The following is a 14352-nucleotide window of genomic DNA, read 5'->3' as shown; positions in this document are numbered from 1 at the left end:
CAGGACCGGTTCAGATATTTGCAAGCGATGTTGGCCGTGAGCGGGAATGGAACTCGGGTCGCCGGGTTCCTAGCGCAGTCGGGCGCCACGGTGGCTAGGAGATGTTAACTACCTCAGCCGCTATACAGGAGACTTGAAGGAGGTATAAAAAATAAAAATGAATTTAATCTCGACGTTTCGGGCGCAACACAAGCGTCCGTCATCAGGTGGGACAACCACAGCAGGAAAACAATTGCGTGATAAATTTAATTTATTTTTTATACCAACGTGACTTTACCGAAAGAACCAAAAGAGTATGTTACACAGGAGGTCGTGGGTTTCAATCGCGACGACCCCTTACCACTGTCTATTTGAAGCTTGCACGTTCTCCCCGTGTTCTCCCCTCCACGTTTAGAATCGACGTCGCGCGTTTGACACTTTCTTTGGCCGCTCTAAATTTCCACGTGATGACGACGACGACGATAATCCACTTTCGTCGAGCTCTCATTTGTGGTGGCCAGGATGCTTCTGAACAAGAAGCTACGTAGAGCCAAGTAGGGGCCTTACCTGCTTGGTCTCACTCCTCTCCTCCCCTCTCCATCTCCGCACCTTCCGCGGGCTCCCCCCCCCCCTCCCCCCCGCAGCCGAGCCCATGTCCGCGGCTGGCCGCCACCACCCACTGCGCCCGCACGTGCACAAGCAGGCGGAGAAGACGACGCGCGTGCGCACGGTGCTGAACGAGAAGCAGCTGCACACGCTGCGAACCTGCTACGCGGCCAACCCGCGGCCCGACGCGCTCATGAAGGAGCAGCTCGTGGAGATGACGGGCCTGAGTCCCCGCGTCATCCGCGTCTGGTTCCAGAACAAGCGCTGCAAGGACAAGAAGCGCAGCATCCTCATGAAGCAGATCCAGCAGCAGGGAGGCGACAAGACGGTAAGGGCCCCTCCCCCCAACCCCCCCCCCCCCCCACCCCCACTTGCTCGATTCTCGAGTGCTCGATGGATCGATAGATCAGCTGATCTTTTGATGGCTCGATTGCTCGATGGATCGATAGATCAGCTGCACTTTTGATCGCTCGATTTGTGATTGCTCGATGGATTTGATAGATTGCTTACTCGCTTGATCGCCCAATTACTCTATCCGTTGGTCGATGGATTGACCGCTGGCTGACGATGATGATGACGACTGCGGCAGAGTTAATCACGATGTTGATTATGGTGTTGATGATGATGATGGTAGTGATGATGGTGATAATGGTCGTGGTAGTGGTGGTAATGATGATGGTGATGGTAATGGTGTGTGGTGGTGACGGTGATGGTAGTGATGATGATGGTCGTGGTAGTGGTGATAATGGTAGTTGTGATGATGATGGTGGTGATGGTAGTGGTGTGTGGTGGTGATGAGCCTTCTCTAGTGGTGAATGACATAGCGGGGAGCGGGGGGGGGGATGGTGAGGAGTGAACCCGGCCAGAAACGCCTCCACACCTGTGAAGCTGTTTGTGCCCCGCTTTTCTATTTGCGACGCTGCTGCTTTTGATTACTTTTGCTTTACTCTCTGGGGGTTCTCATCACCTGACCTGCGTGTCTGTGTGTGCGTGCCTCTGTGTGCGTGTCTATGTGTGCGTGCCTCTGCGTGCGTGTCTGTGTGTGCGTGCCTCTGCGTGCGTGTCTCCTCCCGTGTGCGTGCCTTTGCGTGCGTGCCTCTGCGTGCGTGTCTGTGTGTGCGTGCCTCTGCGTGCATGTCTGTGTGTGCGTGCCTCTGCGTGTGTGCCTCTGCGTGCGTGCCTCTGCGTGCGTGCCTCTGCGTGCGTGTCTGTGTGTGCGTGCCTCTGCGTGCGTGTCTCCTCCCGTGTGCGTGCCTTTGCGTGCGTGCCTCTGCGTGCCTCTGCGTGCGTGTCTGTGTGTGTGTGCCTCTGCGTGCGTGTCTGTGTGTGCGTGCCTCTGCGTGCGTGCCTCTGCGTGCGTGCCTCTGCGTGCGTGTCTCCTCCCGTACCGCGCCGTTGCGCAGAACCTGCAAGGCCTGACGGGCACGCCGCTGGTGGCCGGCAGCCCTGTGCGGCAGGACGGGCCGGGCCTTCCCGTGGGCGCCGTCGACGTGCAGACCTTCCACCAGCCGCCCTGGAAGGCGCTCAGCGACTTCGCGCTCAGCAGCGAGCTCGACCAGGGGCCCTTCCAGCAGCTGGTGAGGGCGCGCGCTGGCGCTCGCAACGCGCGCACGCACGCACAGGCAAACGCACGCACGTAAAACGCACAGACGCGCGCGCGTACGCACACACATCCAGGCACGCACAGAGAGACCAGTGCTGGCCGTGAGCGGGAATCCAACTCGGGTCGCCGGGTTTGTGGCGCAGTCCGCTAACCACTATCGGTGTGGCGATGTTCATGGTGGTCATGGTGGTGATGGTGGCTTGTGGTGGTAGTGGTGATGGTGGTGGTGCTCATGGTGGTGGTGTTGGTAATGGTGGTCGTGGTGAGTGGTGGGTACTAATGGCGATGGTGGCGGTGGTTTCTGGCCGCGTGGAGCAGGTGAACTTCTCGGAGGGGCGGCCGGGCTCCAACTCGACGGGCAGTGAGATCACGTCGCTCTCGCAGCTGCCCGACACTCCCACCAGCATCGGCTCCAGCCCCATCGAGGCCTGAGCAGCAGCAGCAGCAGCGGCAGCGACGGCAGCGGCGGCGGCGGTGGGGCAGAGCAGCGCCCTCGGTCTGGAGTGGACGTGTGGCAGTCAGCTGGCCGGGCCGAAGGGGCCGGCCTGTTGGTTGATGGGGTCGTTCGGACAGTCGGTCGGTCCGTCAGCCGCTTTGGCTGCTCGCCTGGTTGTCTGGCCGATTGGTTTGCTGGCGCATCGGCCGGTCGGTCGGTCACTCGGCGGTTAGACGGCCGGTCGGTCGGTCGGTTGATCGGTTGCCCTGCTGGTCGATGGGGGGGGGGGGGGGTGGTGGGGGATGACGACGATTGGAGCCGTGGGTGGGTGGGGGGGCGGCATTGCGAACGTTGGAGAGGTGTGGGGGTTGGGGGTGGGGCGACGAACTGGCGGACTGAAATAAAACCACGGGGACCGTGGAACCTCGGGGCGAGGAGCGGCGCGAGAGAGCGCGTGGGCCTGGGCGGCCCGCGGAGGGGCGACGACGAGGGGTCGTGAGCGGCCCAGCGCGACCCCGCGACCCCGCGACCCCGTGACCCCCTGCTCCATCGTTGCGGCTCGTCGCGCGTGCCGTGGGACGTCGCTCTCTGCGCCCGACTGCCAACGAAGCGTCGAGCTCTCGTGCTGCGGGGGTGGGGGGGGGTGGCACGCGTAGTGACGCAGCAGCAGCAGCAGCTACACTTCTCCAATTCGTGCATCCCCCCCGAAGCCCGTGTACATAGATGCGTACATACGCGGTGTACATACGAAGGAGGAGGTGGCGGCGGCGGTGTACGTACACGGTGTACATACCGGGATGTGGCCGACAGGGTCCGTGCCTGCGGCCATCCCCGCAATGTGCATGGATGATTACAATCATAGCGATGACGACGGAGATGTTGGTGATGTCGATGATAAAAACGATGGTGATAGTGATACAGGAGGATTAGAAATGAACGGCAAGGGCGTGACATGGTCAGTTTTAAGTTGTTGACGTTATGAGGATGATGATGATGATGGCAGTGATTAGGAGCAATGCCGGAGAGCGCGTTGGGGGGAGCAACTCCTCTTCATAAGTGTTATTGAGCCAGACAACAACAACAACGACAGCAACAACGACAAGGTCTGCAGCAGAGTACAGCAACGAGCAGCAACTACTACGGAAACAACATTGACAACGACTACAACAACAACGACTACAACAACAACGACTACAACAACAACGACTACAACAACAACACAAACCACAACCAGCAACCGGCGATCGAGAACGTCAGCAGCCGGCCGCAGCGCTGCAGCTCGCTGTGGAGGCAACGACCACGTGCACAGTTGGTCACGTGCACAGTTGGTCACGTGCACAGTCGGTCACGTGCACAGTCGGTCACGTGCACAGTCGGTCACGTGCACAGTCGGTCACGTGCACAGTCGGTCACGTGCACAGTCGGTCACGTGCACAGTCGGTCACGTGCACAGTCGGTCACGTGCACAGTCGGTCACGTGCACAGTCGGTCACGTGCACAGTCAGTCAGAGCAGAGTTGGTCACGAGCACAGACAAGTCACGTGCCCCCGTCGAGGATTACGGGCGACTAATGAACAGCCACGCGCACGTCCGCCGCTCGGCATCTCCCGGCGATTTCGCCGCTACAATTCTGCCGCGTCGCGCTGCAGGGGCCTCCAGGGCGCGGACGGGGGAGTGATCCCGCCGACAACAACCGTCCGGCCGGGCCGGCAGAGTTCGCTCCGCGGGCCCCGGCCCTGATCCCCGTGAGATGCTTGCATCGTTATCGCCACTGCAACCGAGCCGCGCCGGTCCCACGTTTGGTTTTGTTCCCCACCTCGGGACCCGAGCCATGCTCCTCCGTGACGCTGCACAGTGTCCTCTGACCGGCGCTCACGCAGCGTTTACCCAACCCCCCCACCCCGCGCCTGGCCCTGCTTGGCCCCCAGCCAGACCCAGGAACGCCTTCCCGCGAGGCCGTCCGGCGTCGCACGGTTCGGTGCCGGCTCGGCGCGGCAATTTATCCAGCCAGGGGGGGGGGGAGGGAGAGGAAAACGCACACACGGCTCGGATGTGCCAGTGGAACAAGTGGGTAAGAGAGGCCCAGACAGGCCCCAGGGTGTGCCTTGCTTACAAAACAACACTGCTGCAAAATTGTGGTTCCCCAAGGCCGATAGGCTGATGGACCAGGGGGGGAAACGATGTTTTATTTTGGGGGGATGGGGGGGAGGGAGGGGCAAGAGATTATTTTGAGTGTGTCTGTATTTATATACGCGAGTCTACAGGTTAAGAGGGGCATATGTACTGCATATGTGCATGTATACATATGCCGTGTCGTGTGCGTGTATGTGTGTGTGTGTACACGCTTCAGGCGTGTTTAGCCCGGCACGCGACGGGATTGGGTGCTGGGGCCGTGACTGTGCGATGGGGACGCGATGTGATTGGATGATGTCGTGATGACGCTGCCCCACGTGCGTGGCCACATTGCATCATTGGCGTTGGAACCCGGAGAGCGCGAGAAGGAATGCATATATCAGAATCTATCGCTCACTACACGAGCTGTAACCATAACAGATAACCAGCACATCACCACAACTAACCAGAGACACTAACCACAACAGCGAACCAGCACGTAACCATAACTAGCCAATCAGCCGCTAGCACTGTCCCTGGTAGCCCAAGCCCTAACCTCTCCTCACGACGTTTCGCACCCCACCCCTTACCCCCACCCACCACCACCGCTTCAATTCCCATCAGCGCGTCGCGGGTCGTCGCCTCCACCAATCACCGCCGAGCGATTGAACTCCGCGTGGTGACCGAGACAATGAGCGGTGGCCGCGTCATCGAGTGATCACGTGGTGCGTCATCGAGTGATCACGTGGTGCGTCATCGAGTGATCACGTGGTGCGTCATCGAGTGATCACGTGCCTGTTACCCCGCGAGGGTTTTTCCGTCGAAAAATTTGTGGTGCACCGACGGCAAAAAATAAATTTGGGTTTTTTAGTTTTTAAAGACACACACGGGCTGCGGTCGGTTAAAACGCCACCCCAAGTTGCGCACGAAACTCGTGTTGGTAGCAAAAACGTTAGGCGAAGGGGGGGGGGGGGGGCGTGGGGGGGGGTCCTCCAACCTGCGATCTTGCCCCCCCCCCCCTTCCCCTCCATCCCCAACTCTTCCACGTTCTCCGGGTGGGAGATGCCCACACTTGACCCCACCAACACACACGCATGCGGCCTGTCGATCGATCAACTGTGGCGGCGTAGCCTATTAACACCGCTGTGTGGCAAGGTGGGTGGGTGAGGGGGTGAATGAACTTTGCCATTGCTTCAACTGCCGCGCCGGGAGATCATATGGAGCCGGCGAGCTGTGGCGACGACAATAGCTAAACATCTGCATCCCCGCAATCAAACAAACCAAAAACAAATCTATCTTCGCCCATCGATCTATCGGCCTCGCAAACCCCGTTGCGTTGTTAACGCTCGGCAACTGGTTTAATCGGGCAGTTTCGATCGGGTTTGCCCCCCTTTCTGGGCATCATCAGCAGGGGTGACCACCACCACGTGGCACTCACTCCGGTGAAACTGTCCTCCTCAGAACCACGCCCTGTGCGATCAATCCGCATCCATCACTCACGTGCGCTCCAGTCCGATGCGGCGTCACAGCGAGTTCGGACCACGTGACCGTTCCAATCACCCCCCCATCAGCGACCGCATCAACTCCACGCCGCGCGTCTCTCTCCTCCCTTCCCGTCTTTGTATCATAACTAAATAATTATTTAATTTATTATCAACACAAGGTGTGTGGGGGGAAGGGGGGGGGACAAGGGGAGGGGGGGCGGTGAACTTGGCGGTTACAATATTTGGATATTTGTAAAATAGAGAATATTCACACGAAAAAAAATGTTTAAAAAAATTGAACTATTTTAATCCCACGAGACCGAGGCGAGGTGTCTGCGCGTACCCCCCCTCTCTCTCTTCTCGTGCTATTATTTGTTCAGTGTTGATGCTGTTGGCTGTCGTTCTGATTATTATTATTGCGTGGCTGTTATTCTAAGTATGACGACGATGATCACGTGCCCTATTAACTGCCAGACTTTGCGTGGCACAGGGATCCCCCCCCCTCCCTCTCTGTATCTCGTTCCGTTTGTAAGAAAGAATCATAATTAAACCTTTGCTCTTGCCTAACGGCAGCGTCAGGAAGTGATGTGCATGTATGAGTGTGTGCGTGTTGAACTTCGTTCGCGCCGTGCGTAGCCCACCGGGGCCAATCGGAGGAGCGGGATGTCACGTGATGTACCTTCGAGCGAGCGGCACGCACGTGGCTTTGAAAGTGACGTCACGTCCGGTCAGTTCGGCATAGCTTGTTTTGTCTAATAGAGTAGAACCCCCAATCTCTTAACGACGGCGATTGGTTTCACGAAACCGGTCGTGAAGCGAGGAGATGCACGTTAAAGGCTTTATTCGTTCCGATAGCATTTAAAATTTAAAAAAATTCACCCAAAAAAACTTATTTTGTAATATTTCAACAATGGATATTGATACATAAAGTTACTAGCAACATAAACACCATTAAAAGTCACATGGTTAATCAATGCATTAATTCATATTTACTGTATCTACAACAGCACATCGTTAACAGGGGAATGGTCGGTAAGCGAACACATTGGGCTCTATGGAGGAACTACATTACTATACACCAGAGGTGTGGACTCGAGTCATGTGACTTGGACTCGAGTCAGACTCGAGTCATGAATTTGATGACTTGCGACTCGACTTGGACTTGCATAACAATGACTTTGTCCCACCTATGAGATGTGGACTCGAGTCATGTGACTTGGACTCGAGTCAGACTCGAGTCATGAATTTGATGACTTGCGACTCGACTTGGACTTGCATAACAATGACTTTGTCCCACCTCTGCTATACACTACACTATACACTACTACACACTACACTATACACTACACTACTATACACTACACTACTATACACTACACTACTATACACTACACCACTATACACTACATTGCTATACACTACACCACTATACACTACATTGCTATACACTACATTATACTACACTAAACACTACACTACTATACACTACACTACTATACACTACTACACTACTATACACTACTATACACTACTACACTACACTACTATACACACTGCACTACTATACATTACTACACTACTACACTACTATACACTACTACACTACTATACACTACTGCACTACTATACACTACACTGCTACACTACTATACACTACTACACTACTATACATTACTACACTACTATACACTACTACACTACTATACACTACAACACACTACTACACTACTATACATTACTACACTACTATACACTACTATACATTACTACACTACTATACATTACTACACTACTATACACTACTACACTACTATACACTACTACACTACTAAACATTACTACACTACTATACACTACACTATACACTACTATACACTATACACTACTATACACTACACTATACACTACACTATACACTACATTACTACACTACTATACACTACTACACTACTATACACTACACTACTACACACTACTACACTACTATACACTACTATACATTACTACACTACTATACATTACTACACTACTATACACTACTACACTACACACTACTACACTATACATTACTACACTACTATACATTACTACACTACTATACACTACTACACTACACACTACTACACTACACACTACTACACTACTATACATTACTACACTACTATACACTACTATACACTACTACACACTACTACACTACTATACACTACTACACTACTATACACTACTACACTACTACACACTACTACACTACTATACACTACTATACACTACACTATACACTACTATACACTACTACACTACTATACACTACTACACTACTATACACTACTACACTACTACACTACTATACACTACACTATACACAGTTCACATTGGGCTCTATGGAGGCCCGTCGTTAAGTGATTAGTCGTGAACAGGAGTGGTCGTTGAGAGGGGTTCTGTTGGACAGCGCAGTCGTTCGAGTGCTGGTTGAGGTCCTCCCCCCGCACAACAACCGCCACGGCGCTTGTGTCAGGCTAGGTGCACTTTGAGGCCGCGTGAAGTGTCGAACGTCCGCTGGCAGGAGCTCACGGGACAGACCCAGCAGGTGCCATCGGCTGACTGACTGAGATGACTGACCGATGAACCAGCTGTACCCCCTACAACTAACACATATACATCCCTACACACACGTCAACGATGATGCATACTGCCCTATTCACTCACCTTTACCCATCCACACCCAGCCACTCTCCTACCCTATTCACTCACCTTTACCCATCCACACCCAGCCACTCTCCTACCCTATTCACTCACCTGTACCCATCCACCCACAGCCACTCTCCTACCCTATTCACTTACCTTTACCCATCCACACACAGCCACTCTCCTACCCTATTCACTCACCTTTACCCATCCACACCCAGCCACTCTCCTACCCTATTCACTCACCTGTACCCATCCACCCACAGTCACTCTCCTACCCCATTCACTCACCTGTACCCATCCACCCACAGTCACTCTCCTACCCTATTCACTCACCTTTACCCATCCACCCACAGTCACTCTCCTACCCTATTCACTCACCTTTACCCATCCACCCACAGTCACTCTCCTACCCTATTCACTCACCTTTACCCATCCACACACAGTCACTCTCCTACCCTATTCACTCACCTGTACCCATCCACACACAGCCACTCTCCTACCCTATTCACTCACCTTTACCCATCCCCACCCAGTCACTCTCCTACCATATTCACTCACCTGTACCCATCCCCACCCAGTCACTCTCCTACCCTATTCACTCACCTTTACCCATGCCACTCACACCTTCGGCAGCCAAATCGCTCAACCCACCCGCGCCCCATCCACCAACCCCCTTCCACCCACTCATCCATCTGCTCCAGTACTCCAATGCCTTGCAAGACGCTTGGCCAGCGTGCAGGAGGAGTAGGCCCAAGTACCTCCCCCTCTTTAGTGGAGCACCTTCCGCCAGCAGGTCATTGCAGGGCTGCACCTTTACCTTGCATACAATGCGTTTTGGCTGACCGTCGTTAACACCACAGTGCCACTATCCCATCATCCTTGATGTGTGTGTAGGGGTATCTCCGTGTCATTTGGCACAGTCGAGGGGGGGGGGTACAGCTGGTGCATCTTGCCAATCATCTCAGTCAGCCAACCCATGCGGCCACTGCTGGGTCTGTCCCGTGACCTCCTCCTGCCAGCAGCGAGCTTTCAACAACTTCACGTGGCCTCAAAGTGCACCTGGCCTGGCACAGGCGCCCTGGTGACGTCAGCGTCAATTCGTGGTGAATTGTGGGTATTGGTATCGCGCTCATGGCCAATGACGATTATCTCAAATGAGTACCTGGTGCGGTGTGTAAACATCGTCACTGGGGAGACAAAGGCGGTCGGGGGTGGTGCTGGCCACCCACCCCCTCGTGCGCCGAGCCAGCTAACAGCCCTTTCCCCAACAGTCTATTAAGTTCATAATCAACGTTTTTGGGTTTAGATCGCGTTATTTATAAATGTGTCGTAACCCTCCACCACCCGACACGGCCAATCAGTAAAAAAGTTGTCACGTTGACAAAAGACAAATAGTTCACTGCTTTAGCCCACTGGTGTGTTGAAGCCACAACATTTACAATTTGAGTACGACGTTTCGCTGGTAATTGCATCCAGCATCATCGGGCAATTCGCCAGATTGGCCGTGTCGGGTGGTGGAGGGTTACGACACATTTATAAATAAGGCGATCTAAACCCAAAAACGTTGATTATGAATAATATTGGTCGCGAAAGCCTACGTGCTAGTCTATTAAGTGCTACACGGGGGGGGGGGGGGGGATTTTGTCTTTGCTTTGTATATCTGTGCCGTGCGGGAGGTGCTCGCTACCACCAGCTCTTGTCCCAGGCTATACGGGGGACCTTTGTCTGTGTGTTTGTGTGTGCCATGGGCGATCGCGCCCCTTATCTGAGACGGGGACAATCTCCCTGTTTGGGCGCCCGAGGGGGGGGGATCGGATTGGAGTGAGGTCTTGATCTGTGGCTCGCCTCCACAAAGATAAAGATCCCCCGTGTAGCCTGAGCAGGCTCGAGTGGCAAGTGCTGTTAGCGAGCGTCTATCAAGGCCGGCACGGCACACGAGGGGGGGGGGGTGGCCAACACCACGCCCGGCTGCCTTTGTCTCCCCAGCGGCGATGTTTACACACCGCACCAGGTACTCATTTGAGGCTGAGTCGACCTAGGCGGGGGCCCAGGACCGGTTCAGATAATCGTCACTGGTGTTTGCCGTGAGCGGGAATCGAACTCGGGTCGCCAGGTTCGTAGCGCAGCGTAGCGCTAACCGCTACACTACCGCTCCCCATATACATACACATATACACACGGACACACTCAAAGCCCCACATACACACGCGTACACGCACGTACGTGCCTAAGCAGTGCATACACGCAGACACACGCGCGTGTAAGTCTGCTCGTAAAGCCAAAGATCCCCCGTATAGTCTTGCGCAGGCTGCGGGCAAGGGCGGTGTTGCTGTTCGCGAGCACCAATAAAGATCGGCACGATGCAACAGGGAGACGCGCGCAAGTAAAGAGAATTGTGTTAGTGTAGTCTCTATTTTAAGGCTGTTTGTTTCATCCTCATCAATGATCTCTGTCGAGAGAGAGACATATATTTGGGGGGGGGGACAGATCCCCCCCCCCAATATTCAAATATGCTCAAAATGCCCCCCCCCCCAATATATTGCTATTAAATAGATTTCTGTTTATATGATTGTGGTTATGGTTGTACTTTATAAATCCCTACTCTCTACCATTGCATACAATGAAACAAGAAAAGGTAAAACAGAAAAAAACAGAGCAATGTAATACAATACACTATTTGACATTATTGTTAAAAAATAAATAAAAAGTCCATCCCATGTGTTAGTGGATTTTTTGATATTTTAGGCAGGAAATGAGTTTTCAAATTTAGATTTTTTTTTTCTGGGGGGGAGACCCCCAGACCCCCTGGAAGATTTGGTCCCCCCCAATGTTGACTCCATGGCTTCGGCCTTGGGCTTCCCAGCGTAATGATGAGCCCAGTGGCTGTGGAGACAATATCCACAGCAACATACATGCACAGACGATGTCTCCTCCTTCACATCTCCGCCTCTCCGCACAAAACGAAATATGTTATTTTATATATCCCATCAGCCGCACGCACGGCCCCACTCCCTTCATGGGAGTGCCATCATTTCGGCAGCATTGAGTGAGGACAACCACATCAACCCTGGGGCGGTGTTAACCATGCAGTGCCTCGCCAGCCGAGTCAAGCTTGCTTGGATTCGAGGGTGATTCTGCTAAGAGGGTCCTTGCCTGTAACGTCGGCAGTTCACCGGCGCTGATGTCTGTGAGTCTGTGCCCCTGTGGTGGAGTGGTGGCGTGATCCCCCCTCTCACCCCCCGCCCAGTTCGCTTCCCCGCTCACGGCCAAATCAGTGACGAATATCGGAACCGGCTCCGCACCGGGGAGACAAAGGGGGTCGGGGGTGGTTTTGGCCACGCCATTCCGTCGTGCGTCGTTCCAGCCCTTAACTCGTACTCGCGAACAGAACTTGCCCCAACAGCGTGTGCAGGTGACACGGGGGGGGGGGGGGGGGTTGTCTTTGTAAGTGTATGTCCCTGGTGCTTCAAATAACTCAAATACTCCACTTCCTCAACTTCCCGTGAGCGATGGGGCAATTGTGGAGAGAGTGGATAAGTTTGTGTATCTGGGAAGTGTGCTCGTGACCGGCCTCTGCTTTGGAAGTGGAGGTCTCACTCCAAATCGGTCGAGCGGCATTATATTTTCATCGACTGTGTCATGCTCTGTGGAAGCTATCTGGCCTATCGCTCCGTACGAAGCTCGGGGTCTTCTCGGCCCGAGTTATGCCACCGCCCCCCCCCCCACCTCTATGCTTGCAAAACGTGGAGCCCTTTAAATGAATATCTGCGCCGGTTTTAAACATTCAGGCTGGCCTGCCTACGACACATCGTGGGTTTAACCCGCAGGCTGGATTGTGTAAGGAGTTCACAGATCCTCGCCAGATCTGAACAAAGTCTCACCAGTGACATCATGCGACCTCCCTTGCCAGAATCTAAATAATAGAATAGGTTTGACCTATTCCACCAGAGCATGTTTTTTTGTTTGCATGTTCACCACAAGTATATGTGGTTAATGCAGACATGATTCCTTGCAAAGGGTTTCAGTTTGGTGTTTTAACATCTTAACACCTCCTCTTTTATTACTAGAAAGGGGTAAAGATCTCTTCTTATATCTCACCAGTGAGTTGCTCCGGCAGTCGATGCTTTTTAACACGTGGGTTTTTAGCGACCGATATTATTCATAATAGACTGTTTGGCTTTACGCGATCGAACCTAAACATCTCTCAAATGGAAGTGAGGCTTTGTTGGTTAAGTCACGTAGCCCGCATGCCCAGCCACCGCATTGCCAAACAGCTTCTGTTTGGCCGGATAGAGGAGGCTAAACGGGCGCGGCACGGACTGGGGAAGAGATGGGTTGATTCGGTACGAGATGATCCAGAGCTGAGTAGACTTGCCGACGACTGGTTCTGGAGGTGTCAAGATCGGCCTTTGTAGAGTAGGTCGGGAAGGACGCTGCTACTGGGCAGTTGGAGGCAGTCTCCCTTCAGCAACAACGGAGGGCAGAGGAGCGATGCTCACAACAACGAGTGGAGCTCCGGACGCCGAACGCGCAGCTAGTTAGTACACTGGTGGTCCATCTATCAGCCATCTCAGTCAATCGACCCATAGCACCTGGGTCCGTCCCGTGACCTCCTGCCGGCAGCGAACCTTCAAAACTTAACGTAGCCTCAATGTACTCACCTACCTTGCACGCATTCACTCTCATCTTCAGTCGCCAGTTTCATCCACCCATCCATTGAACCTACCACCTCCGCCATACACTCACCCTCCCATTCACCCATCTGCTAACCCACACATCCGTCCACTCACCAATGTATCAATTAGCCCATTAATTCATCTATCGACCCACCTATCCACCCATTAAGTCACTCACACACCCGTCCATCCACCCCACCCACACCTAACCCATCCACTCACCAACTCATCCACCCACCTACTCGTCCACTCAATCATCCATCTACCCATCCTCTCACCAACTCATCCTCCCACCCAATTGTCGACCCAACCATCCATCCACCCAGCCACTTACCAACTTATTCACCCACCCACTCGTCCACCCAACCATCCATCTACCCATCCACTCACCAACTCATCCACCCACCCACTCGTCGACCCAACCATCCATCTACCCATCCACTCACCAACTCATCCTCCCATCCACTCGTCCACCCAACCATCCATCTACCCATCCACTCACCAACTCATCCACCCACCCACTCGTCGACCCAACCATCCATCTACCCATCCGCTCACCAACTCATCCTCCCACCCACTCGTCCACCCAACCATCCATCCACGCACCCACGAGCCGCCCTAAACACGTCACTAATTCTGACCGCAGAGAGACAGGTCGCGTGATTTATGGCGCGGGAGGGAATAACCTGTTTAGGGTTTTGAGCGGAGAGAAGAGCCATTCTCGCGTTCCAACCCCGAGTACAAGTGGCCCTGTAATTAGCTCTC

General features: G+C 53.9%; 1 protein-coding gene across 2 annotated transcripts in view; it reads left to right on the top strand.

Annotated features, from left to right (window-relative positions):
* The window catches only part of LOC144949190 (insulin gene enhancer protein ISL-1-like), a 45424-nt gene extending 42538 nt beyond the window's left edge, over positions 1 to 2886 (top strand). For both annotated transcript variants that reach the window (XM_078879079.1, XM_078879080.1), the window contains exons 4-6: positions 624 to 913; positions 1989 to 2162; positions 2507 to 2886. In XM_078879079.1, the coding sequence (XP_078735205.1) occupies positions 624 to 913; positions 1989 to 2162; positions 2507 to 2620 (578 nt within the window). In that variant the 3' untranslated portion in view covers positions 2621 to 2886. The remainder of the gene's footprint in view (positions 1 to 623; positions 914 to 1988; positions 2163 to 2506) is intronic.
* Positions 2887 to 14352: the final 11466 nt, after the last annotated feature.

Source organism: Lampetra fluviatilis, chromosome 53, assembly GCF_964198595.1.
Source record: "Lampetra fluviatilis chromosome 53, kcLamFluv1.1, whole genome shotgun sequence".
NCBI lineage: Eukaryota > Metazoa > Chordata > Hyperoartia > Petromyzontiformes > Petromyzontidae > Lampetra > Lampetra fluviatilis.
The sequence above is the reverse complement of the archived record's forward strand: the minus strand, read 5'-3'. Positions and strand labels throughout refer to the sequence as shown.